This window comes from Hypanus sabinus, unplaced genomic scaffold (assembly GCF_030144855.1).
Source record: "Hypanus sabinus isolate sHypSab1 unplaced genomic scaffold, sHypSab1.hap1 scaffold_1994, whole genome shotgun sequence".
NCBI lineage: Eukaryota > Metazoa > Chordata > Chondrichthyes > Myliobatiformes > Dasyatidae > Hypanus > Hypanus sabinus.
In genome coordinates, this window is record NW_026780094.1 from 8,257 (window position 1) to 35,476 (window position 27,220).

Consider the following 27,220-nt stretch of genomic DNA (forward strand, 5'->3'; position numbering starts at 1 on the left):
AGTGCACACGTACGGGAAGGTACAGGGACAGAGAAGCACTGACTTGTGGCAGCATCACAGGCAAGTATATTCAGATAACACACGGAACACGAATTATACGATTCTCTGTCAGTAACAATCTATAAACATGTTTTACGTCATTAACAATATTTAAAACACATTGTGTCATGATCAATATTAAAATGTGCATTTTGTGTCAATAAAAATGTTGAGTTTGGTCCCTGTCTCCATTCCTCCTGTAATCCACAACCAGCTCCTTTGTTTTTGTCACAATGAGGGAGAGGTTGTTTTCTTGACACCACTGTGTCGGGCTGATGACTTCTTCTCTGTAGGCTGCCTTGTTATTATTTGGGATCCGGCGGATCAATGTAGTGTGGTCAGCAAATCTAATTAGCAGATTGGAACCCGCCACTGCAGCCCCACAGTGCACTATGTACTGATTGCAAAGCTACGAAATTGCATGTGAATAGCTTCCCCTCCCCCAACTCCACTCTTTCTGCGTCACCAGTAGACTGGGACATTTCACATCTCGCTGCCTCCGCCAGGACATTAAACTGTGAACAACTGTGGTCAGGGACTGATCTCTGGGGTACTCCAAACGCTACCTCCTTCCAGTCTGAAAACGACCCACTCATCCAGACACACACTACCGGCAGTTTATCGATCTCCAACGAAAAAGCCTAATCACCTACTCCTGATGTTCAATACCATTGCTGACTCTGAGTTTACCACCGTCAAATGCCGGGAGGGACATAATAATCAGAAAGTCTCTAGTCACAGCCGTGTAAATAAAATGTGATCTCAGTGGGTGTGTGGCGCATGCTCAGAATGCGAAGGAGACGGACAGACTGAGCCAAGTCACAGACTGATGAAGGGGAGGAATGATCCATTTTGATACAGAGAGGGAAGCAGAGAGTTTGATATTGTTCCTGATGCCGGAACTGTGGCCAGTTAGAAGATGAAGTCTTGTCCCCCCAAGTTGTTTTGAGTTGTGACAGTGTTTTTCTCAGAAGACACCATGGAAACCAAATAATCTGAGTGGAAATGTTGTCCTTCACCCACCGACGTGCTTTGTAAGCTTTTAGCCGTGTAGGAAAGTCAAAGGATTTGTGTATGGGAATCACAAACACAACAGCTCGATAGTTCCGCTGTATCTGTCAGTTCACCAGCGCTTGAATGCCGCCGATCCTTGAATGTGGAGGCGGAGATGCTGGAGAAGACAGCGCCCCACTCGCGACAAGGAGAGCCCGATCACGTGTCCATGTCCGTGATCTGATTGGATACATCGCCATGACGTTCAGAGCACTGTGACGTCATTCACCGGCTTTCGTTTTGGAAGGGATTCAGTCGGGCATCGCAGATACACTAAAAGCTTCGCACTGGGAGCGGCCGTTCACCTGCTCCGTGTGTGTGAAGAGACTCATTCAGTTAATCCACCTTGTGATGCTCCGGTGAGTTCACAATAAATAGAGGCCACATTTCTGTCCGGAGTGAGCAAAGAGTTTTACTCAATCATCCCAGCTGCTGCAATACCAGCAACTTCATATCAGGGAGGAAGTTCAAATCAGCTCCGTGTTAAATGTTTAACCATCACGGTGACTGAAGGCAGCTGCAGGTTCATGAGGGACTGTCACTGTCAGATTCTGCAGTTCTTGCGGCTGCTCATCGCACCCAGGACTGAACCCTGGTCACTGAGCATTGGAGGAGTCGGTTCTGCTGATGTTAGCCTTAAACTAGACTGGTGTTTAATATTGTGGATCTGTGAATGATAAATCAGTTCTGTATCAAATCCCGTGTCTCGCTTGAGAGGTCCACTCAGCCCAGCTGGTCCCTGCCCATGTTTCTGTTCCATATCAGTATATGAAAATCTATCCCTGCCGCTCCCCTCTCACTCTCCCTGAGATGACAGGTTGCAACTAGTCACCACTCCGTGGGATAGGAGATTTCCCTTGACTGTCTAGAATCACAGAAATCTACAACAATGTTGTACCGACCATGTAACTTACTCTAGAAATTGCTTAAAATTACCCTACCGCATAGCCATCTATTTTCCTAAGCTCCATGTACCTATCCAAGAGTCTCTTAACAGACCCTTTTGTATCCGCCTCTACCACCGTCGCTGGCGGTGCGTTCCACACTCACACCACTCTTTGCTTAAAAAACTTAGCTCTGACATCTCCTCTGTACCTACTCTCATGCAGCGTAAACCAATTCCCCCTCATGTTAGCCGTTTCTGCCCTGGGAAAAAGCCTCTGGCTATCCGCACGACCGATGCCTCTCATCATCTTAGACACCTGCATGAATTTCCTGCATGATTTTCTCCGGCTGAACAAGACGATGAGCTCACTGTGGCTGTGACGTTGTTCAGGGCTCTGGACGAAGTTGGTTAAACTCCTTCTTCCCTGCTCTTTTCAATGTTTTAGGTAATTTTCACCAATTTTAAAGGACTGTGCCTCAGACAGCACAATTGTTACGTACCAGCAGCAATAGGTCACTATTGGAGTCTGGTTTCGATGTTAAAACCACTATCTTTATTAGTATTGTGACGGGGTCCTGACTTACCCATCCGAACTGTGTTTTTGAAAAGAGAGAGGGAGATGTTGTTCAACACCGAACACCTTGTTGGAGAGAGAGAGGGAGGGAGGGAGGGAGGGAGAGAGAGAGAGAGAGAGAGAGAGAGAGAGAGAGAGAGAGAGAGAGAGAGAGAGAGAGAGAGAGAGAGAGAGAGAGAGAGAGAGAGAGAGAGAGTGCTCGGAGATGGTGTTATGCTTTCTCTGCAAGCTTGTTGACACTTTTACAAGGACACTGTCAGCTTCTGTGTTCTTACAGAGAGAGAAGGGAGGAACTGTTTGATGGACAGCTGGGGCTCAGCACGGTGAGATAAGTAGGAGGTCCGCTGATAGACCTCCAGACACATGGTTTTGGACACTGAATGAGCTTTGTTGTGTCCACAGAAAAAGGTGGGTTTTGGAAGATCGATCCGGAGCATCGATCAGTGGCTCTCGCAGTGTGAAAAGGCTGTGACCGGTGGGGAGTTATTCGTGTGTCCATCCCTCGCCTGGGTTAATAACTCCACCACAGAAGAACGGTCCCGTTTGTAGTGTCACAGTCGGTGACTTCTAAAGGATTTCGGAGGACGACGGGACTATCGACGGCGTCAGCTTACCTGAAGACTCAAAACTCTCCCTCTCTCTCTCCATCACTACTCGACTCAATCCCACGAACTGAACCGAACTTCACTCATCACCGTAAGACGGTATCCATTCACCCCGAGGCGTGAAGAAGCTTGACTTTCCTACTTACTTACACACACACACACACACACACACACAATTATTGCTAACCTGTTTGATATATCTGCATTTATATTGCTGTATAGCGTAGTTACTAATAAAGGGAATGTAGAGAGAAGGCAATTACGAAGAATTCCACACACATTCCACGCTGGGTAAACGAAATAACAGTCGCCAAAGATCTTATCCGTCGATTAGTTCCGAAATCCACTTAGAAATATCACCAGGTGACAGTCACAGGAATATCGTCTTCAAGTGATTACCACAGAACACCCCGATTCCAGGTAAGGGCCAACAAAAGTGATATCACAGGATACTCCAGCAAATCCACACATATGGATGATACGAAGTGACAGTCACACATCCGTTGTGCACTGCGTGCCGATGATGAGATTAACCCAACCTTTTGGGCATGGAAGAGTTGCAGCCTATAGCAGTCACACGCTGAAGTTCCAACAGCTTGTCTCCCTCTCCCTCTCCCGCTCCCGCTGCCGCAGCTTGTTCCTGACGTCACAGCCCCGCCTCACTCAGCCACTTAAAGCGACACTCACAGTAAACGAACCTGCGGTCTCGAAATACAATGCACCTCTAAAGTCTGACAGCAGACTAGCGAGTGAATCTTCGATGGTGCAGAGTCAGAAACCGAAGATTTGCCAGCCTGAGTCAGGGGTTAAAAGTGAAAGATTAGAAGCATTTGGAAACTGGTTGATTGAAAAAAAAGGTGGTTAATTTCTGCAAAACACAGGTGGAAATCAACAGATAAGGCAGAAATTTTGGAGAGGAATACATAGAAAATGTTTTCTCAGTATTTCCAGCAACTGCAGAATCTCCTATGTTTTATATCTGCATTTTACTTTGGCATTAGATACACGTTGATATTGAGTATATTGCTTATGGGAGCCGCTTTCTGCGTTAAAACAGCTGCAGATTTTTTCTATACCCAAGATAAAAAAAAATGAGTTATGGACATTGAACCGGTGCTTGCAGAAATCTTTAATGGCACCGTGATTACCCATAGGGCAATTCGTTCAGAATTTCGCCGGCGCTGAAGCGCCGATGAAATGCGCAGGCGTCAGGCTGAGGCCGTCCCTGAGTTTCACGCATGCGCGCAGTGCACAGAAGGATTTGAAAATGTCGGTTGCAGGTAAGAGCGATTAACCGTGTTTTTATCTTAAATACCGACTTCAGGATAATTCCTCTGAATTTCGGACACCGTGGGCAGCAATCCCGGGACAGTCCTGTCCTCTTCCCTCTCTCTCAGCCCCACGATCCGTACACGGGCCCCGGGGAGCTTCTGGCTGATAAGGGAATGGGAACCGATGGATCTCTCAGACAGAGCTGAGCTCGAGCTATCTAAATGCAAGGATTAGGAACTCGGAGAAAGGGAACAAAATCTTTTACATCACCAGTTGAGAAAATCACCTTTGTTCTACCTCCAATCACTAACAAGAGAAAATCTGCAGATGCTGGAATTCCAAGCAACACACACAAAATGCCGGAGGAACTCAGCATTAGTACTCTTTTCCGTAGATGCTGCCTGGCCTGCTGAGCTCCTCCAGTATTTTGTGTGTGTTGCTTCCTCTACCTCCTCTTGCTCTGGACTTTTCTACCGGTAAGAACATGTTTTGTCCCATTCTCTCTGGGTACATTATGATATCAAACACCTTTGCCCTGGGCAACAAGTAGCTTTCACATCACAAATGTGCCAGACTCCAGTGAGACAGACTACTGCCCTTCCCTTCATATTCATTGGCATTGCCATCACTGAGGTCACCACCATCAGTCATTGGGGACGGGTTCAGGGGGAATATATATGTAGAACACAGAAACTAGTGATGCCTGTTTGCATTTTGGTGATGCAAAAGTTGCTGGAGAATTTGCAAGTGGGAAGAAGTGGAGTGATATTTGGAAATCTGACTTCTTAAAGCGTAATTTAGCAAGCAAACCACATATGGACAATGTGCAAAAGCTTTGGTGAGAAACTCCTGCATTTCCTGTTACAGGCCTGCTACATAGGTTGTGTGAGAGTGCAGATGAACTCGATCAAACCCAGAGGAGATCAAAGTTCCTATTGACAGTGATTTGCTAGCTGTGAAAATGAATACCTCTCTATATAAAATTCACTGTGCACATCTTGTCACTGGGTAAAAAATACACAGTACAAGATTTATCTGCACACTGGTTATTACAAATTAGAGGGTTATTCGAGGGAAGGAGGGGAGACCTGTAGTGTCCCTGATGCCCTCCCCTACAAGATGTGCATCCAGCTGCAACTTGTAACCCTGCACTTCAATGAGCTGCTTGAAATGGGTGAATTCCATATCATCCAGCAGTTGGAAGGGGTGATAGATATGACATGAAGAGAGGTGAGTTACACCCAAGGTGCAGGACACAGGAAACTGGGTGAGAGTCAGGAAGGGGAATGAGGTTAAATAGGCATCGCAGAGTACTCTTGTGGCCATTTCACACAACAACAGGTGGACCACTTCAGAAGCTGTGGGGGGAATGACCTGGCAGAGGAAAGTCAAAAGACTGATAGGGGATTCGTTAGTTAGAGGAACAGAACAAGAGGGGATGAATATCCTAGTGGTAAGACTTGCTAGTGATAGTGAGCAGGGGAGGGGGTGATGTGGTTAAAATAAGTTGTAGGGGGAATGGGAGCCAGAATGACAGAACAGATAGTGGAGAGGGTGAATTGATTTGACTTTATTAGATACATATTTCATAAACATGAGGAGTAGAAATATATACCTTACATCATCTAAATGGGCAATGTGTAATTTATAGTAATTTATAATAGATAGTTTGTACATAGGACAGTCAATATAACATCGAAATGCAATTGTATCAGCATGAATTAATCAGACTGATGGCCTGGTGGAAGATGATGTCCCGGGGCCTGCTGCTCCTTTGGCTGTGGTACCATTTCCTGGATGGTAGCAGCAGGAACAGTTTGTGGTTCTGGTGAATTGGGCCTGTTTGTCCCTGGTATTCGTTGGGCCCTTTTTACACACCTGTCTGTGTAAATGTACTGAATCATGGAAAGTAGATTGTGCAATGTATAATTTCCTTGTTTATATTTAGAGAGATTTTTTGGTGTATAAAATGATGAGGGGTATTGAGCGTGTGAGTGGCCAGAGGAGTGTTTTTTCCCCAGGGTTGAAATGGTTAATGCCGCTTTTCCACACTCCCATAGATCCTTTGTCCATCTCCTGAGTAAATAGAGATGGAAAAATATTTAAGATCTCCCCCATCTGCTTTGTTTCCACACGTGGATTGCCATTCCGGTCTTCCATAGGACCAACTTTGTGCCTTGCAATCCTTTTGCTCTTAATCTATCACGAGAATCCCTGAGGATTATCCTTCACCTTTTCTGTGACAGCAACCTCATGCCATCTTTTAGCCATCCTGATTGATTTCTTATGTGTTCTCTTGCATTTCTTATACTCCATAAGAAACTGACTGCCTATCCCTGTTATGCAATTCCATTTTGTGCTTTACCAGGGTCTCAATATCTCGTGCAATCCAAGTTTCCCTACAGTTTCTATCTTTACCTTTTATTCTGACATACCCGCTTACTACTTTCAAAATTTCGCTTTGAAGCCTCCCATTTACCAAGCACACCTTTGCCATAAAGCAGCCTGTCCCAGTCCACAGTTGCCAGATCCTTGTGTTGATTCCAGGTGTTGATCCATGCCCTGAACACATCAGCCTTTCCTATGCTGCTCCTTGTATTGAAATATACAGGGCTCAGCATATTCACTGCACCATGCTCAACTTTTTCATTCCTGACTTTGTCTGAGGCCTGAACAACATCTGTCTCCAAAAACTCTCCACTATCTGTTCTGTTATTCAGGCTCCCATTCCCCCTGCAACTTTAGTTTAACCCTCCTTACCCCCACCTCCCACCATGCAGATCTATAACCCCTTTGGCTTTCCTCTCCCAGATCAATAAAAAGGAGGTGCATACCAGGTACAGGCAGAGAGGAACAAATGGGGTACTTATGAAATACAGGAAATTCAAGTGAACACTTATGAAAGAAATAAAGGCATGAGGTTGCCCCAGCAGACAAGGTGAAGGAGAATCCTCAGGGATTCTGCAGATATGTTAAGAGCAAAAAGATTGAAAGGGAAAAAATTAATTCTCTGGAAGATCAGAATGGTAATCCATATAAAGGGATAACATAGACTTGGGGAGATTTTTTTTGCATCCGTATTTACTCAAGAGATGAACACAGAGTCTATAGAAGTGAGGCAAAGCCGCATCAACTTCATGGACCCTGTACAGATTACAGAGGTGGAGGGGTTTGAGGCAAATTAGTGTGGATCAATCCCCAGGGCCTGACAAGTTGATCACTAGGACCCTGCAGAAGACAAGTGCAGAAATTATCGGGGCCTTAGCACAGGTATTTAAATCATCCTTAGTGACAGGTGAGGTACTGGAGGATTGGAGGACAGACAATGTTGTTCTGCTGTTCAAGAAAGGCTGTAAAAATAAACTAGGAAATAATACGTCGGTGGGCTTGACATCAGAACTGGGAAAGTTATTGGAATGTGTGTGCAGGAACCAAGTATATACTGTAAGTATTTGGATAGGTGTGGACTGATAAAGGATAGACAGCATGGCTCTAGCCAATCTTATAGAGTATCTCAAGGAAGTTATCAGGAAAGTGGATGAAGGCAAGGCAGTGGATGTTGTCTACATGGACTTTAGCAAGGCACTTGACAAAGTCTCATATGGGAGGTTGGTCAAGAAGGTTCAGTCACTCAGCATTCAAGATGAGACAGTAAATTGGATGAGAATTTGGGAGAAGCCAGAGTGTGGTAGCAGATGGTTGCCTCTCTGACTGGAGACCTCTGACCAGTGGTTACCACAGTGATCAGTGCTGGATCTGTTGTTGTTTATCATCTATATCAGTAATCTGGATGATAGTGTGGTTAACTGGATCAGCAAATTTGTGGATGACAACAAGACTGGGGGTTTAGCGGACTGCGAGAAGACTATCAAGGCTTGCAGTGTCATCTGGACCAGGTGGGAAAATGGTTTTAGAAATGGAAAATGGAATTTAATGCAGTCCAGTGTGAGTTGTTGCACTTTGGTCTGACCTACCAAGGGAGGTCTTTCACAGTGACTGATCGGGCACGGAGGAGTGTTGTAGAAGAAAGGGACCTGGGAATACAAGTCCTTAATTCACTGAAAGTGGTATCACAGGTAGATAGGGATGGAAAGAATGATTTCAGCCCATTGCCCTTCATGAATCAAAGTACTGATAACAAGAGATGGATGTTATGTTGACTTCTAGAAAACATTGGTGAGGCCTAATTTGAAGTATTGTGTGCAGTTTTGGTCACCCACCTACAGGAAAGATGTAAAAGAAGTTCAGAGATTTCAGAGAAATTTCACAAGGATGTTGCCATGTCTGGAGGATTTGAGTTATAAGGAAAGATTGAACAAATCAGGACTTTATTCCTTGGAATGCAGAAGATTGAGGTGAGATTTGATTGTGATAGAGAGGCACAGATAGTGTTAATGCAAGCTGGCTTTTTCCATGAAGATTGGATGGGACAACAACCAGAGACCATGGGTTCAGGGTGAAAGGTGAAATGTTAAGGGGAACATGAGGGGAATCTTCTTCACACAGACGGTCATTCGGCTGTGGAATGAGCAGCCAGCACAAGTGGTGCATGCGAGCTCGATTTCAAAACTTAAGAGGTTTGTGTTGGTACCTGGATGGTAGAGGTGTGGGAGTGGGCTGTTTAAATAGTTCAGCACAAACTAGATGGCCCAAAGTGTCTGTTTCTGTGTTCAAATTTTTTATGATTGTGACAAGAACCTGAAATAATACAAAAATTCACTCTAACCCATTTTGACAGCTGTGTGAACCAACCAGTCATTTCAGCAGGAATTTTTTATATGGCGTTAAAACTGTGGCACTTTAAGTTAATAATACATAAAAGAAGATCCCAGCTGCACGTCAAAAAAAACTATTTGTGTGAGAGTGTTTCAGTTACTGTGGGGCCAGGAACCCATGCAGCTCAGTGGGAACAGGGAATTATACCAATGGGGAGAGTCAAACTGAGCCAAGGCACAGATTGGAGATGGCAGAAATGCCCCATTCTTATAGAGACAGGAAGAACATCGGGGAATTGATGGTCATTCCAGATGCCAGCACTCTGCCCAGTCAGGAGATGATTTCTCTGTCCAACTTGGGTAGAACCTCACTGTAACAGTGTGATACCAGATCAAACTTTGGCAACTCAAGTAATGTCATCTGAAATGTTGTCCTACACCCATTGATGGATTTTGTAAATCTTTTTACAGGTTAAAAATGAGAAGGAATTCGTCTCCAGGAAGCTCAAGCACGGCACAACAGTTTTGTTGTCTCTGTCTAGATATTTAAGAAGTGGAGCAAGGATCCAATTGACCATCCTTCCTGCTCAGACTGTGGGGAGGGATTCTCTCGGTCATCTGACCAACTCGCAAGCCCGTCACTTTACACAGGAGAAAGGCCTTTCACCTGCTCAGACAGTGGGAATGGATTCACTCGGTTATCACAATTGAAGGTACATCAGCAAGTTCACACTGGGCAAGGCCATTCACCTGTTCTGTGTGTGAGAAAAGGTTTAGTTGGTCATCCCACCTGTGGACACACCAATCAGTTCACACCACACTGGGCAGAGGCTGGTCATCTGCTGAATTTCTGGGAAAGGATTCACTCAGTCATCTGACCTAATGGCTCACCAGCCACTTCACACTGGGGAGAAGCCATTCACCTGCTCAGAGTGTGGGAAGGGATTCACTCAGTCATCCCACCTACGGAGTCACCAGCAAGTTCACACCGGGGAGAAGCCGTTCACCTGCTCAGTCTGTGGGAAGGGATTCACTCAGTTAGCTAACCTACAGAAACACCTGCGAGTTCACACTGGGGAGAAGCCATTCACCTGCTCAGAGTGTGGGAAGGGATTCACTCAGTCATCCCACCTACGGAGTCACCAGCAAGTTCACACCGGGGAGAAGCCGTTCACCTGCTCAGTCTGTGGGAAGGGATTCACTCAGTTAGCTAACCTACAGAATCACCTGCGAGTTCACACTGGGGAGAGGCCATTCACTTGCTCAGTCTGTGGGAAGGAATTCACTCATTTGTCCAACCTGCAGAGACATCAGCGAGTTCACAGTGGGGAGAGGCCGTTCACCTGCTCAGTCTGTGGGAAGAGATTCACTAATTTATCCAGCCTACAGAGACATCAGCGAGTTCTCAGTGGAGAGAGGCCGTTCACCTGCTCAGAATGTGGGAAGGGATTCACTCAGTCATCCCACCTACAGAGTCACCAGCGAGTTCACACCGGGGAGAAGCCGTTCACCTGCTCAGTCTGTGGGAAGGGATTCACTCAGTCATCCCACCTACAGAATCACCTGCGAGTTCACACTGGGGAGAGGCCATTCACTTGCTCAGTCTGTGGGAAGGAATTCACTCATTTATCCAGCCTACAGAGACATCAGCGAGTTCACACTGGGGAGAGGCCATTCACCTGCTCAGTCTGTGGGAAAGGATTCACTCTGTCATCTACCCTACTGGTACATCAGCGAGTTCACACTGGGGAGAGGCCGTTCACCTGCTCAGTCTGTGGGAAGGGGTTCATTCACTCTTACAACCTACAGAGACACCAGCGAGTTCACACTGGGGAGAGGCCATTCACCTGCTCAGAATGTGGGAGGAGATTTGCTGACTCTTCCACCCTGCAGAGACACCAGCGAGTTCACACTGGGGAGAGGCTTTTCACCTGCTCAGAATGTGGGAAAGGATTCACTCTGTCATCTAACCTACTGGTACATCAGCGAGTTCACACTGGGGAGAGGCCGTTCACCTGCTCAGTCTGTGGGAAGAGATTCACTCATTTATCCAGCCTACAGAGACATCAGCGAGTTCACACTAGAGAGAGGCCGTTCACCTGCTGAGAATGTGGGAAAGGATTCACACAGTCATCCCACCTACTGGCACACCTCTCAGCTCACAATGGGGAGTGGCCATTGTTATGCATCCCTAGGTTTTGTTTGCTGTGGACTTTCATTTTAAGAGAGAGAGAGGGAGAGATTAAAAAGACAAATCAGTCCAATTTGCAGCTTGTTTACATCGTGTGCAGCTTGTTTAGTTTTAACCAAGGACACAGACACTCAGAGACAGACAGAGACAAAGGAGGAAAAATGGAAGGGTCGAAACCAGGGAACTAGTGGCCAAGGGTCACTGTTTGGAACTTTCCTTTGCCCACAAGGGTGGATTCACCTTACATCGAATGTGTGGTTGTCACCTCATTTGATCCATAGGAGTGGATCTGATTTGGGATATCCTGTGGAGACCACTTATGTGTTACCCCTTGCCTGGCTGTGGTGTGGTAGTTCACTTGAAGATGATACCCCTTATGACAAGTCACTTCGGATGATAATTAGTATGTGGATTTGGAAGGATGACAGATAAAATCTACGGTGACTGTTGGTCTCGTTTTACCACCATGAAACCTGTGGAATACAACATAATTGCCTTCTCTCAACATTTACCCTGGATTACAAATATCTCTCTCTCATCACCTATTCTGTAGTTGAACTGAACTTTCATACTTTACCATCTCAAAACTCCAAGCCTTGTTTCCCCTGAGCTCAATAGTTTGGGAGATTTATTTCTACAGATTTATACACATAACACTCATGAGGAAATCTGCAGATGCTGGAAATTCAAACAACACACACAAAATGCTGGTGGAACCCAGCAAGCCAGGCAGCATCTATAAGGAGAAGAAATGTCAACGTTTCAAGCTGAGACCCTTCATCAGGACTAACTGAAAGGAAAGATACTAAGAGATTTGAAAGTAGTGGGGGGAGGGTGAAATGCAAAATGATAGGAGAAGTCTGGAGGTGGTGGGATGAAGCTAAGAGCTGGAAAGGTGATTGGCAAAAGTGATACAGAGCTGGAGATGGGAAAGGATAATTGGACAGGAGGCCTCGGGAGAAAGTAAGGTGCGGGGGAAGCACCAGAGAGACATGGAAAACAGGCAAACAATTAAATATGTCAGTGATGGGGTAAGAAGTGGAAGAGGGGCATTAACAGAAGTTAGAGAAGTCAATGTTCATCCCATCAGGTTGGAGGCTACCCAGCCGGTATATAAGGTGTTGTTCCTCCAACCTGAGTTTGGATTAATTTTGACAGTAGAGGAGGCCATGGATAGACATATCAGAATGGGAATGGGATGTGGAAATAAAATGTGTGGCCACTGGGAGTAGTCTGTTGCTGCTGGTTCGTTTCTAAAGCGTTATGGTTTGTAACAAAATGGGGCCTGCGTCTGGGATATGAACAAATTTAAGGATTGATTTAATATCGATTTCATTGGATAAATCCCTTTTGATTTATTTGTGTGTGGAAAATCAGCAGCAATGGATGTTGATAGATATCTGGAAGTGTGAACCTCTCAGGCATTAGAGGACACCAGAAGGATTGAGTTATTGAGTATTGCTAAAGTGTTAATACTTGCTAAGGTGAAATTGACAATGAGGAGGGCACAGATGCAGAGGATAATAGCTGAACATTATGTATCTGAGGATGTGTTTAAAGTGGAGGAGTTGGAGGTGTTTCCTGAAAGTAAACCTAGTGAGCTTGAGCTCCAGTGCAAGTTAGAAAAATTAAAGATGGAGGCAGAGGCAATTTCAGGCTGGAGAGACAGAAAAGCAGTAAGAAAATTCTCTTACAAAGTGTAATTAAGGGGAAGGCTTAGCAAGCCTATTCTGCTTTGACAGTAGCTGAAGCAGCTGATTATTTACTTATTTATGCTGCCCCAGTCATCGCCACTGGGCTATAAATGTGCAGGAGCAGTGTGTGGTTCAGTGCTTTGCTCAAGGACACACACGTTGCCTCGGCTGAGGCTCGAACTCAGAACTTTCAGATCGCTAGTTCAACACCTTAACCACATGGTCACACACCACACATTATTGACCTAGTGAAACAGGCTGTGCTGAAAGCTTACGAGTTGGTCCCAGAAGCAGACAGGCAAAAGTTTAGAAATCTGTGAACCAGACATACAGAATTTGCTTATGAGAAATTTGTGTCTTTTGACCACTGGTGCACATCTGAACATGTAAATGATGATTTTTACAGCTTGAAAGAGTTGGTTTTAATTGAAGAATTCAGAAGGTGTGTCCCTGATGACAGAAAGATGTATTTAGATGGAAATGATGCTGCCACTATGCAGGAATCTGCTGGATTAGCAGATCAGTTTGCTTTAACTCATAAAGTTATGTTTACCCTGAATAAGAGTTTCCAAAAGGTACTTGTCAAGATTTGGGTAAACCTAATGAGCTCACCCCAGTGGCCTATACCTGCATTCGGTGAACCCTTTTTCGAAAGTTATAGTGGATTGTGTTGGCCCATTGCCAAAGACCAAAGCTGGCCATCAGTATCTGCTAACTATTCTGTGTACTGCAACCAGATTCCCAGAGGCAATGCCTCTCAGAAATATTAAAGCTAAAACTGTGGCGAGGGCTCTTACCAAGATTTTCACATTATTCGATTTGTCTAAAGAAATCCAGTCTGCTCAAGGATGTAATTTTACATCTGGATTATTCCAACAGGTAGTTTCTGAACTGGGAGCAAAACAAATTGCATCATCTGCGTACCATACAGAATCACAAGGGGCTTTAGAAAGATTTCATTCTACCCTCAAAACAATGATTAAGACATACTGTGTTGAAAATGGAAAAGACTGGAATGAAGGAATACATTTGCTTTTGTCCACAGAAAGAGAGTCAGTACAGGAATCACTGGGCTTTACTCCATTTGAAATTGTATTTGGTCGCAGAATGACCTTTGACCTTGTTAAAAGAAACAGTGGATTGATGGGGATGTACATGTTAACTCGTTAGACTATGTTTTGATCTTCAAAAATAAACTACACAAAACCTGTAGTCCAGTGAGACAAAACTTAAAAATTTCTCAAAACAAAATGAAGTGTTGGTTTGATAACAGGGCTCGAGAAAGAAAATACCAGGTGGGAGATAAGGTGCTTGCCTTATGTTGACGAATCCACTTCAGGCGAAATTCAATAGACCGTATGAGATAGTCTCTCAAATTAATGATGTGAATTATGTAATTAAAACACCCGACTGACGTAAACTAACACAGGTGGTACACATAAATATGATAAAACCTTTTTTGAACAAGTAGGTACCATCTGTGTGTGTTGTTGTCAAAACAAATGAAACTGGCAACCCTGAGAATGAAACAATTGACTGGTCTGAGACTTTTATCAAGCCAAACATGGTCCCAGTTAGGTTAATGAACTCGGTTGTTCCAGAAAACATTGCTAACAGGTTGTCTCATCTGCAGCCAAAGCAACAACAACAGCTGAAGGAATTATTTTTGAAGTTTAAAGATTTATTTCCCTTTGTTCCCAAGCAAACCACGGTCGTAGTACATGATGTAGATGTTGGTCAAGCTAAACTGATTAAACAACACCCAAATTGCATGAACGTAGAAAAGTGTAAATTGGCTGACCAGGGAATTGAGTATGTGCTGGAGAATGGTATTATTAGGCCTTCAAAATGAGATTGGAGTCACCCTGCATTATTGTGCCCAAACCTGATGGTAGTGTTAGATTTTGCACTGATTATAGAAAGGTAAATGCAGTAACAAAAACAGATACCTATCCTATCCCTAGAGTGGATGATTGCATCGATAAGGCTGGAAAAGCTAATTTCTTACAACGATTGATCTGTTGAAAGGGTATTGGGGTGTGTTCCATTGATGGACAGAGGTAGAGAAATTTCTGCATTTGTGACACCATCTGGGTTGTATGAATACAATGTTTTGCCTTTTGGAAGGAAAAATGCTCCAGGAGCATCCCAGAGAATGATTGATTTTGTAATTCGAGGGTGAGAACACACAGATACCTATATTGATGACTTAGCTACAGGGAGTGGCACTTGGGAAGAGCATATCTCTGCAGTAGAAAAGCTATTTGACAGGCTTTCCCAGGCCAGCCTTACAGTTTACTTGGCTAAGAGTGAATATGGCCATGCCAGTATGACCTGTCTTGGCTATGTTGTAGGTCAAAGCAAGTTGGCTCCTGTTCTGGCAAAACTCCCAGCAATTTCTCAAGTTCCTATTCTGACTGCTAAGAAGGCTCTTAGAAGGTTTCTGGGAATGGATGGATATTATCGTAAGAACTCTGCTGCTATCACTCTTCCTCTGACCAATCTCCTGAAGAAGCGTGAAAAGTTTGTTTGGACCGAGCCCTGTCAGGATGCATTTGATCGATTGTTATCAGTATTTGAGATTAGGCCAATCAATGTAGTGCTGTCAGCAAATTTAATTAGCAGATTGGAGCTGTGGGTGGCAACACAAGTCATGGGTGCACAGAGAGGAAAAGACAGGGCCAAAGTGACAACCCTGTGGGGTATGTGTGCTGAGGGTCAGAGAGACAGAGGAGATGGAGCCCACTCTTACTTCCTGCTGGTGATCTGACAGGAAGTCCAGGATCCAGCTACACAAGGCAGGGTGACGGCCAAGGTCTCTGAGCTCCATGTCGATTCTTCGCGCCTTTGTCTGACTACTGCTCTGCCCATGACTGCAAGGAACTTCAGAGAACTTTGGAGAGCAGAGAACATCAGAGAAACAAGTCTCCACTCCATGGACTCTTCCTACACTTCCCCTCCCTTGGAAAAGCAGGCCATTTACTCAAATAACCTCATAACCTGGACATTCTTGCTGCAAACCCACTCCCCCATCGGGGAAGAGATACAAAAGCCTTAACGTGCATAACACCAAGCTGAAGTATGCCTTCCTGTCTACAGCTATAGGCCAAATGAGTGATAAAATGGACTCGACCTCACAATGTAACTCGACGTGACCCTGCACCATATGTCTACCTGCACTGCACTTTCTCTGCAGCCACAATGCTTTCTTACAGTGATTATTTTGTTGTATATCAGCTCAATGTACTGTTGTAATGTATCCATCTGCGTGGATGGTACATCAGGCAAGATTTTCACTGTAGCTCAGTACATGATGATAATAAACAAATTTCCCATTTTAATTGTGTGGAAATATTAGACAGACTGAGCTTCTGCTCTGGAAGCTCAGAAGGAAACTGAACTGTTGTCATTTCTGTGGAAAGCAAATATATGGAAAATGCTTCAATCTCACATTGCGATCAGCGGTAACTGGGATCAGGTGACCGGTGGTGGGTCTCCCATATCAATATCAGAATCAGGTTTAATAGCACCGGCATGTGTCATGAAATTCGTTGTCCCTGCGGCAGCAGTAGAACCTGATTCAGAACAATAGATTTTAACAATTGTGATTTAAAATATGAATATACATATATATAGTACAAAAATGGAAAAAAATGTAATAAGCTATTTTAATTGTGTGGAGCAATTTGACTGACTAGGTGTTGCTTTGGAAATTCTGAAGTGAAGCTGAACTAAACTTTACACATTTATGAGAAGCGCAGATAAATACAAAAGGCTAAATTCTCACATAAACGGGTCAGACACCCAGAAACATCGGCTGCACTTCAGCACCACAAAACAGTGGAATGAAACATGCAGAAACTATTGCAGAGATAAAAGCACTGTCCACCCACAACGAGAGGACGTGACAGATCCGGATCTCACTGACTTGTCTGAACGGGTGAAAGGTGAAGCTACACGGACACGTAGAGCAGTGACCCGCAGATGCTGCAGGTCTGCAGAAAAACATGAACGGGGAATGGGATCAGGTGACGGGTGGAGGGTCTCCCTCCTGAACCGCTGACTCTGCTCCTCTCCCCTCACATGCTGCCCGACCCATCCACCGCATTCCCCACATTCCCCATATTTATCCCAGATACATGTTTATTTTTCCACTCCATATCTTCCCCGATCCCTTTCCCTCCACCTCCAGGTCACAGAGTCACCGGCTCAATTCCCATCCAGGTCCAAAACATATTTCAGACCCAAACAGGAAATGTTCACGTTTCATTGAAATCAATTCTGTGTTTATAAACACTAATTTCTATTCACATTCCTCCGGAGCCTTGCTGGACAGGAACACTGAAACATCAAGTGAGAAGCAGCAGGAAGAGGCCATTCAGCCCCTCTAACCATCAGCAAGGTAGTGGCTGCTCTACCATCTCAGCCACATGTGTCTGCCCAATCCTCGTTTCCTCCACCCCTTCGGTCTCCACTCATCTGCCGGCCTCTGTTTTACATGGGGACGATAACTGACTCTTCACTGCCCTCTGTGGAGGGTATTTACAGACATTCACCACCCCCGCAGTGGAGACATTTCCCCTCATCTCAGTCCCGGGTAGTCCACCCCTGTTTCAGAGACTGTGATCCCTGGTTCAACCGGTAATGATGTTGTGCATTTCAATGTTCACCTCTCAGTCCTCGATTCTCCAAATGAAAGGGTTATCGCATTTGATATTTCTCCATATGATGACCCCACCACCCCAGGGATCGGTCTGGTGAATCTTCATTGCACTCTCAATAACAAACATTCTCTATCATCTTTGTTAATCCTCTGTGGAATTAATTTCCATCTTCTGCAGCCCCATGTTGCCCCGATCACTTACCTCCCACCCGTCACTATTTCCACCTTCCCACCTCCCCCCTCACCTGTATCCACCTCTCACTCCCCAGCTCTTGCCCCATCCCCACCCCTCACCTCTTTTCTCTGACTATTTCCCGTCCACTCTCAGTCCAGAGGGAGGGTCTCGGCCCGAAATGTTGACGGTCCATTTCCCTCCACAGATGCTGCCCGACCCAGTGAGTTCCTCCGGCAGTTTGTTCTTCGGTCTGTATAACCCGTGTTAGTATGGGGAGCGGGATTTTACATCATATTCCAGGTACAATCTCAACAAAGCACAAATTATTGTCACTTTGCCCGGACCATTGGCCCCGCTTGCAGGGCAACAGTCTGCTGGTGTTTGCCCCCAATGTGGTGAATCCTTCTGCTCGGCACCACCGTGGGTTCAGACATTTCCACAGATGAGCCCCTCCTGTCCCCCCCGGGACAAACATCCTGTCCGCCCCCTCTCTCACCATCTTCATCCTGTCAATAAAATCCCTCCCCGGGGAACCGGCATCGAACCGACGGGCCGAGCGGTCTCCTCCTACCTCTCAGCGATACATCAGACTCCGGCCGCAGGAGACGCTTCACAAACGCCCCAACTTCCCTCGGAGGGAAATGGAAATAAATCAGAAAGCGGACATTTACTTTGAGGTTTTCTCCGCTCTGAGGAGGCGGTTGGCGCTTGAGCGGGAGACGAACTCAGCGGGGTAACGCCCACTCGGCCTGTCCGCCTCCGCGACTGGTTGTAAGCAGTGATTGACATCGCTTCGCACCAATGGGAATAACACAGCTCCTGAATCCTTTGTTGACAGCGATGGGGGAGGGGCTGGTCACGTGATTATTAGCCCAGCCGTTAAACCGATAAAGCGCGAGCACAGCAGCGCGTGGATGACGTAAGACAGCGCACGTGAGGGCAGATCCAGGTGTGGGGAGCCCATGTGTGACGTCAGGTGCGTGCGGGGAGGAGCTGTGTGACGTCACCTGTGGGAGAGCGCTGGCATTTAAAAGCACCTTAATGGACTTTTCAGTGGGACAACAACATTAATCACGGGTTTCATCACTGAATCCAGTGTTGTGGGATGTAAAGTCCCCTGTTATGTGTCCGGCTGTGCCGTGTTGTTGGTGGAGTGGGCAGCGTGGTGTTTGTCTCGATTCGGGTCACAACACCAGCATTGCCAGCGGGGTCCACACACAGAGTATCAGTCAACAGAACACCTCTCGTCCCTGCAGTCTTTGTCTCCTGGTAAACTCAACACCCTGATAGTGTGGACCATAGATACCCCTTCCTCTCAGAGTCAGGGGATCATTCAGACAGCTGATCGCTGAGGGGAATTATATTTATTGGTCATTAAAGTTCACCCGGATTCGTTTGGACGGATTTGATGTGGAGTTCGGGGTGTCACAGTGAAAGGGCCGGACGGCCGAACTCTCTCCGCTGTCCAAACATCCTTCCAGGTGAGGCGACACTTCACCTGTGAATCTTCCGGGGTCGCCTGTTGTGTCCGCTGCTCCCGATGCGGCCGCCTCCACACTGGTGACACCGGCTCCTCCACAGTTGTGCGGGGTAGGGGTGATTTTTGGGGTTGATGATTGGGATGCTGTTCTTCTTGATGCGGGGGTGGGGTGAGAGTTTGATTTTTTCTCTGAACGACTTTCATGCTTTTTCGTTCTTTCATGGCTCTCTGGAGAAGAAAAAAAAAACTTGCAGTTGTTTATGGATACCTGATTTGATAATAAATTAACCGTTGAACTCTCCACTCCAAGCAGGACTTCCCGGTGTACAAGCATTTTCATTCCGATGCCCATTCCAGTTCCAACTTGTCAACCCATCGTGTCCTCTTGTGCCAAGATGAGGCCACCCTCAGGAACCAGGATCACATCTCATATTCCGTCTGGGTATCCCCTTCCCCAACTTGATAGCATAAGTATCGATTTCTCCTTCCTGTGAACAAATTTCCCTCACACCCCTCCCTCCCAGACTTTTCCCGTCCTCTCACCTGCTTATCTCTTCTCTCTGGGTCCACTGCTCCATCCCTTTCTCCTGTTCTCCACTCTCCTCTCCTATTAGGCTCTATTTTCTTCTGTCCTTGAGCTATCCCACCTACCTGGCATCACCTATCACCTTCCTGCTGGACATTTCGCGCCCTCCCCGACTTTATTCAGATTTTTCCCCCATTCCATCTCAATCCTGAAGCAGGGTTCAACTGGAAACTTCGACTGTTGATTCTTTCCGGTAGATGCTGCCCGGCCTGCTGAGTTCCGCCAGCATTTTGTTTGTGTTGCTCTGAATTTCTAGCATCTGGGGACTTCGTCGTGTTTGTGATTTACCTCTCCGTTGCCCCTCCCGCCTCCGGCCAGTGGTGGCTCTGCATGGACCTCCAGAGACTGTTCGCGCTGCATGGGCCTCCGGCCACGGGTGGCGCTGTGTGTACCTCCGCCCACCGGCGACTATGTGCAGACCTACAGCCACCGGTGGCGCTGTGCGTACCTCCGGCCACTGGCGACGATGTGAAGACCTCCGGCCACCGGTGGCGCTGCGGAGAACCTCCGGCTAAAGGCATGCGGTTTCTCACTGCATCTGTTAGCGGTTCTCCGATTCGAGCGGGGGTGAGTCGGATTTGAGCCCGAGATTGTGTGAATCTGGGCCGGTTGCATTGCGCTCTGCGGCTGGAGCAGGGGTGCATTGCCAAGTTTTTGCTGCCGGAGCTGTACGAGGGGTGATTGATAAGCTCGTGGCCTAAGTTAGAAGGCCTGAAGTTATACAGCTCTCGGTACCTGCACGTGTAGTTCAACTCTTTGTGTGATAATGCAGAAAGTTTGAAATTAATAACTTTTGTGGTATTTCTGTTTCAGTTAATTGAAAATAGCTAGGATTTGTAAACACAAGGAAATCTGCAGACGCTGGAAAGGTTTTGTAAAATTGACTTCTTCCACCTTCAACCACGAACTTATCGATCACCCCTTGTATGTCACACCCAATTTTTGTACCTGCTCATTTCATGTACTGAACAACTTCCTTGCCCCATTCACGTAACACATATGTAATGAGCAGTTAGACAAATTGGGTGTCTCTCTCTCTCACACACACACACACACACACACACATATGAGAATATGGCTTTTTATAATGTCAAGCACTATACCAAGATGAAAGAAATATATATGAATTCCAGAGCTCCACAGACATATAGTGATAGTTAAGACATAAGTTAAGATTATAGCCAATCACTGCATTTCGGTATATAACTAGTACAATAAAACATATAATATTTAATTTACTAATATGAATGACAAAGTATCGCACGGTTGCATTCACTACTTATCACGAAATATAATTATCAAGCAAGTTAACGTTGTTTGCTTAGGGTTGTTTGTGAGATAAATTTAGTTTTGTATTAGCAACTAATCCACGGATCACCACAGTCACAGCTCCAGGATTTCACCAAAAACAATCAAATAACCTATCCTAATGTTATTAGTGGTAGTTTCCCCACCAGCTGCCAACCCCTCTCCCCTCTCCACTTCCGTATGATTCCCTCTATTTAATATGCAGCCGCTGTTAAATTCCCCGCTTGTTTATTTTGACTGTGTTTTACAGAGGTGCTGGAGTGGTGCTCCGGTGAGCTCCGACAGCACTGCACCCCTGTTAGATCCAAGTAAACTGGACCCGGGGATCAAGCTGTCCCGGTTTATGAGGTGTTGAGCGAGTATTTCTGGTCTGGGATCTAGTGTTTTTTACAGAGGTGCTGGAGTGGTGCTCCAGTGAGCTCCGGAGGTGCACTGCACCCCTGTTAGATCCAAGTAAACTGGACCCAGGGATCAATGTGCCCGGGTTTATGAGGTGATGATCGAGTATTTCTGGTCTGGGATCAGATGTTTGTTTCTGGAGTTCCTTTGGAAGCAATGACTGCCAGTCTGAGGAGGGAATGAGTTCCCATTCCATCCCTCACAAGGAGAGGCTATGAGTAAATGGGCTGTTCTGTGTTTGAACCAGTAGAAATAGACTCAGGGGGTTCAGTGTTCAAACTGTGTTTTGAAGTTCCTCCTCGCTGTCACCTGTCTGTTAGACAGTGGAAATCAAACAGAAACTCAAGTTGCTGGAGATCTGCACTAAAAATGAGAAATTCTGAATCCATTCTGATAAAAGGTTGTGAACCTGAATCGTTAAATTTGTTGCTCTTCCCACAGCAGTTCCTTACCTGTTGAGCGATTCTGGTGATTCCAGTTTGTTTTTATTACATTCACTCTGGAATGGTTTAAATTTCCTGATTTAAACTTGGGAATGTGTTCGGTGCAGTTGTTGCTAACAAGGTTCACATGAATAATCTCAGGACTGATCGGCTTTATGTATGAGGAGCACTTGATAGTTATGGGGCTGTGCTCGATGGAGTGAAAGGGGTGGGGGTGGTTAAGTAAACCTACCAAAGGCTGAAAAACCTGGGTGCAGTGGACATGGACAATCAGAAGCCACGGAATGACCGCAGAGGTGCGTGCGCTGCTGAGGTCCCGCGACTCCGCCTTCAGCGCAGGTGACATGGCGGCTCTAACAACAGCGAGGGCCAATCTGTCCCGAGCCATCAGAGGGGCAAAGCGTGCACATGCCCAGCTAATCCACAATTGCTTCCAGGACAGCGGTGATGCGCGGCGCATGTGGAAGGGCATCCAGGACATCACCAATTACAGGACAACATCACCTGACTGTGCAGGTGATGCCTTCCTCCCAAACACGCTGAATAACTTATACGCTTGGTTTGAGGCGGAAAATGACGTGATGGTGAGGAAGTCCACCCCTCCTGCGAATGACCCGGTGCTGTGACTCTCCGTGGCCAATGTGAGAAGAACCCTGTGCAGGGTCAACCCACGGAAGGCTGCTGGACCAGTCAACATCCCTGGTAGAGTGCTCAGAGGATGTGCAGACCAGCTGGCAGATGTTCTCACTGACATCTTCAACATCTCCCTGAGCAGCGCCACCATTCCAATGTGCTTCAAGGCCGCCACCATCGTCCCCATGCCGAAGAAGTCTCCAGTGTCCTGCCTAAATGACTACCATCCTGTTGCACTTACATCCTTTATCATGAAGTGCTTCGAGAGGTTCGTCATGAGGCATATCAAGACCCTGCTGTCCCCCTCACTGGACCCCCTGCAGTTTGTGTACCGTCCCAACCGCTCAACAGATGACGCCATTGCCACCACCCTCCACCTGGCCCTAACCCATCTGGACAATAAAGACACATACGTTCAGATGCTGTTCATAGACTTCAGTTCAGCATTCAACACAATCATCACTCAGAAACTGATTGGAAAGCTGAGCCTACTGGGCCTGAACACCTCCCTCTGCAACTGGATCCTGGACTTCCTGACTGGGAGACCTCAGTCAGTCCGGATCGGGAGGGCAATCCCCAGGGCTGTGCTCAGTCCACTGCTGTTCACTCTGCTCCTCGGTAGAGATCGTAAAGAGCACCAAGTTTCTTGGTGCTCACCTGACGGAGAATCTCACCTGGTCCCTCAACACCAGCTCTATAGCAAAGAAAGCCCAGCAGTGTTTCTGCTTTTTGCGAAGGCTGAGGAAAGTCCATCTCCCCCCCCACCCCACCCACATCCTCATCACATTCTACAGGAGTTGTATTGAGAGCATTCTGAGCAGCTGCATCACTGCTTGGTTCGGAAATTGCACCGTCTCGGATCGCAAAACCCTGCAGCGGATGGTGAGGTCAGCTGAGAAGATCATCAGGGTCTCTCTTCCCGCCATCACGGACATTTACACTACACGCTGCATCCGCAAAGGAAGCAGCATTATGAAGGACACCATGCACACGTCATACAATATCTTCTCCCTCCTGCCATCTGGGAAAAGGCTCCGAAGCATTCAGGCTCTTACGACGAGACTATATAACAGTTTCTCCCCACAAGCTATCAGACTCCTCAATACCCGCAGCCTGGACTGACACCTTGCTCGACTGACCTGTTTATTATTTATTGTAAGGCCAATACTGTTTTTGTGCATTTTATGCTGTCCAGTGTCGGTCTGTAGTCTAGTGTAGCATTCTCTGTGTTTTTTTATTTCGTAGTTCAGTCTAGTTTTTGAAATTAACACCATGGTCCTGAAAAACGTCGTCTCATTTTTACTATGTACTGTACCAGCAGTTATGGTCGAAATGACATAAAAAGTTGACTTGACTTGACATGGAGTGGATGTTTCCATTAGACGGAGAGTCTGTGATCTGACAGCACTGTCTTAGAATAAAGATGCTTCCCTTTAAAACTGAGATGAGAAAAATTTCTTCAGCCAAAAGATGGCTGATCTGTGGAATTTGTTGCCACAGAGGTTGGTTTGAGGCTGTCATTTGGGTATATTTATGGCAGAGATTACTATATTCATGATTGCTAAGAAGCTTCAGGGTTACAGGAGGAAGGCAGGAATATGGTGTTGGAATAAATCTCAGTCATGGTTGAGTGGTGGAGCAGACTCGATGAATCGAATCCCCTAAATCTGTTCCTGCATCTTATATCTGACCATGACTGAACGATGACTCCTTCCTATCCCGTATCAGGTTCTGTGACGTGTCAAGGACAGTTACCGATTTGTTCACTGAGATCATTACATTTGTCTTCAATGTTTAGGTTTCAGTGAAAAGAAGTGTTTTGTTCTCCTTTGTATTGATAACGTGATTCATTATCTTCCATGTTAAAGTTAGACCTGCTGTGAGAGATTTATTTGAAGAAAAACCCACAACTGGAAGCAAACCACAACTGAAGATGAGGGAACAGCAACAAGTGAACCAGCCCGAGGACTGAGAGCATCAACTGGAGAGGACCCATCTGACTCGGAGATTCCGGTGATTCAGTCAGGAGAAAGTTTGGTGAGTCTCACTTACTCAGACACTGGTCCATTAGACTTTACATACCTGTACAAAGGAAGGTAGGGAATAGTTGAGGTGAGACTGAATGTGCCCAGAGCTGTCAGTTATGTCTATCAGACCCAGTTGCAATCGCTCCAGGTCTGGTAATGTACTGTCAGTGTCCCAGCTCTTTAAAGTCACTCACATTCCCTCAGTGTTTGCTCATTTGAAGAACTTTCATCTTCTGAAGTAGCTTTTGGTCCGTTCTGAGTGTGGAGAGAGAAAGGGGGTTGTTCATATTTACTATCTTGCAAAAAGAAGAAATTGTTTACAATTACTTGCTGCAAACTCACTACCCATACCCTGTACATTCTCAACCAGATTATTGACATCGATGACAAGTAGCAATGGGTGTCACCCTGGGGAGCTCCAGGAGGCACGGGCCTTGACTCCAATAAACAGCCTCTCGTCATCACCATCTGCTTCCCACCATCGAGCTGTTCCCGGACGAGATCCTCCCTTGCTTACAACATAATCTGCCCTAGGACCCATCCTCCCGGGTCAGACTGTGTCTGATAACCCACATCTCCAACCTCCCTCCACCCCGCCAGTAGACCCACAACCTTTCCCACCATTTACTCCACACCCACACACGTAAACAGATCCACATCACTGACATCCACTCTCACAGGTTGGGGGACCAGAACTATCTGAACCTATACTCCTGGCCCAGACTATGCAGCCGTCTGGCTCAGTCCTGGCCCTTTCCAACTGCAACCGACCTTCGATTTACATAAACCTGTGATCGTCGCCACCCAACCAGAAGAACATGGAACAATGTTGTGGTGACCCTCAAACCCTGCCTCCCATATCACCCTCCACCTTAAATTCCTCCATATACCTGTCTAGTAGTCTCTTAAATTTCACTAGTGTATCTGCCTCCACCACTGACTCAGGCAGTGCATTCCACGCACCAAGCACTCTCTGAGTGAAAAACCTTCCTCTAATATCCCCCTTGAAACTCCCAACCCTTACCTAAAAGCCACGACCTCTTTTATTGAGCAGTGGTGCCCCTCGGAAGAGGCGCTTACTGTCCAGTCTATCTATTCCTCTTAATATCTTATACACCTCTATCATGTCTCCTTCTACCTTCCTCCTCTCCAGAGAGTAAAGCCCTAGCTCCCTTAATCTCTGATCATACTCCATACTCTCTAAACCAGGCAGCATTGTCTGTGCATAGAATCTCGACTTCCAATGGACAGAGCAAGTCTCTCCCTACGAGATTATACCCCCGACTGGTGGTGACTGTAAATGAAACCTCACACTGGTTATCCTGGAATTCCACCTGCAGTGGCTGGTACGTGAATACGTATGTTCCGTGCCTTCGAACCCAGACAGAGTGATTGTAGCATCTGATAGATGGAATCCCTTTTCCGATACTATTTCCTGATCGAGTGTAGTTGTGGTTGCCCTCATATCAATCATAAACGGAACTGGATTTCCAGCAACTTGCAATATTACATTGGGCTCTTCCTGAGGGTTGGAACTCATGGTTGGAAGCATCTTCTTGTCAGTTTCTAAACGGGTTGTTGTCCCCACCTGCCCCTTGGCCAGTTTTTGCTCCCATTTCTGTTCCTCAGATATAGCCCGCTCGCATCCTTCTTCCCGCTGAGCATATTCACCTTTAATATTAGTTCCCTTCGGGGTTGATCGTGATTCGAAAGTTGGGTCCTAATGATATGTCAAAGCTCGTCGCATTCGATTTTGGTCATTCCCAGGCCAGGCCATATTATTTGTTTTAATCATGTTGGCTAACTTAGTTGGTAAGCATTGGAGCAGTAGGGCATTGAACTGGGGGGACAGATTCCCATCATTAAAGGCTTGGTCTCCTGCGAAGGTGCCGTAGCAGGCCACAAATCACTCCCAATAGTCTGGTCCCGCTTCCCCAGGCTCAGATTTGCATTCAGGTACTTTAGTGATGTTCACAGGTTGCTGGAGAGCACTTTCCAAGGCTTGAATAATCTGGTCTGTCTGTTCATTCTCATTATGGTTTCCCACCTGTAACTCCTGATAGGTTTGGTATCTCAATTCTGTCTTCCATTTCTGCCCTTCATCAGCTGAGAGAATCATGCAGGAGAGACCGAATAAATCTTGCAGGGTCGTGTTGAACATTTTTGTAGTACTGTGGACACACTGAACAAACTGTGCTGGTTTTTCTTTTCTATCTGGGGCCTGATTTATGATCATGATCATTTCTTGAGGCTTCCAGGGTACATACACAGGAATCACCATAAGACAAAGGAGCAGCAGTCGACCATTCAGCCCATTGAGTCTGCTCCGCCATTTCAACATGAGCTGATCCAATCTCCCCTCGACTCCCATTCCCCCACTGTCTCACCATAACCTTTGATGCCCTGACTACTCAGATACCTATCAATCTCTGCCTTAAATACACCCAACGACTTGACCTGCACTATAAATACAATGC

The 27,220-nt window shown here is 46.2% G+C and overlaps 1 protein-coding gene across 1 annotated transcript; it reads left to right on the forward strand.

Moving 5' to 3' along the window:
* Positions 1-4,370: 4,370 nt before the first annotated feature.
* On the forward strand, positions 4,371-13,257 carry LOC132387575 (zinc finger protein 229-like). The gene is made up of 2 exons (XM_059959957.1): positions 4,371-4,437; positions 9,616-13,257. Exon 2 carries the CDS (start codon positions 10,027-10,029, stop codon positions 11,248-11,250), a length of 1,224 nt encoding a protein of 407 aa, XP_059815940.1. The 5' UTR covers positions 4,371-4,437; positions 9,616-10,026; the 3' UTR covers positions 11,251-13,257.
* Positions 13,258-27,220: the final 13,963 nt, after the last annotated feature.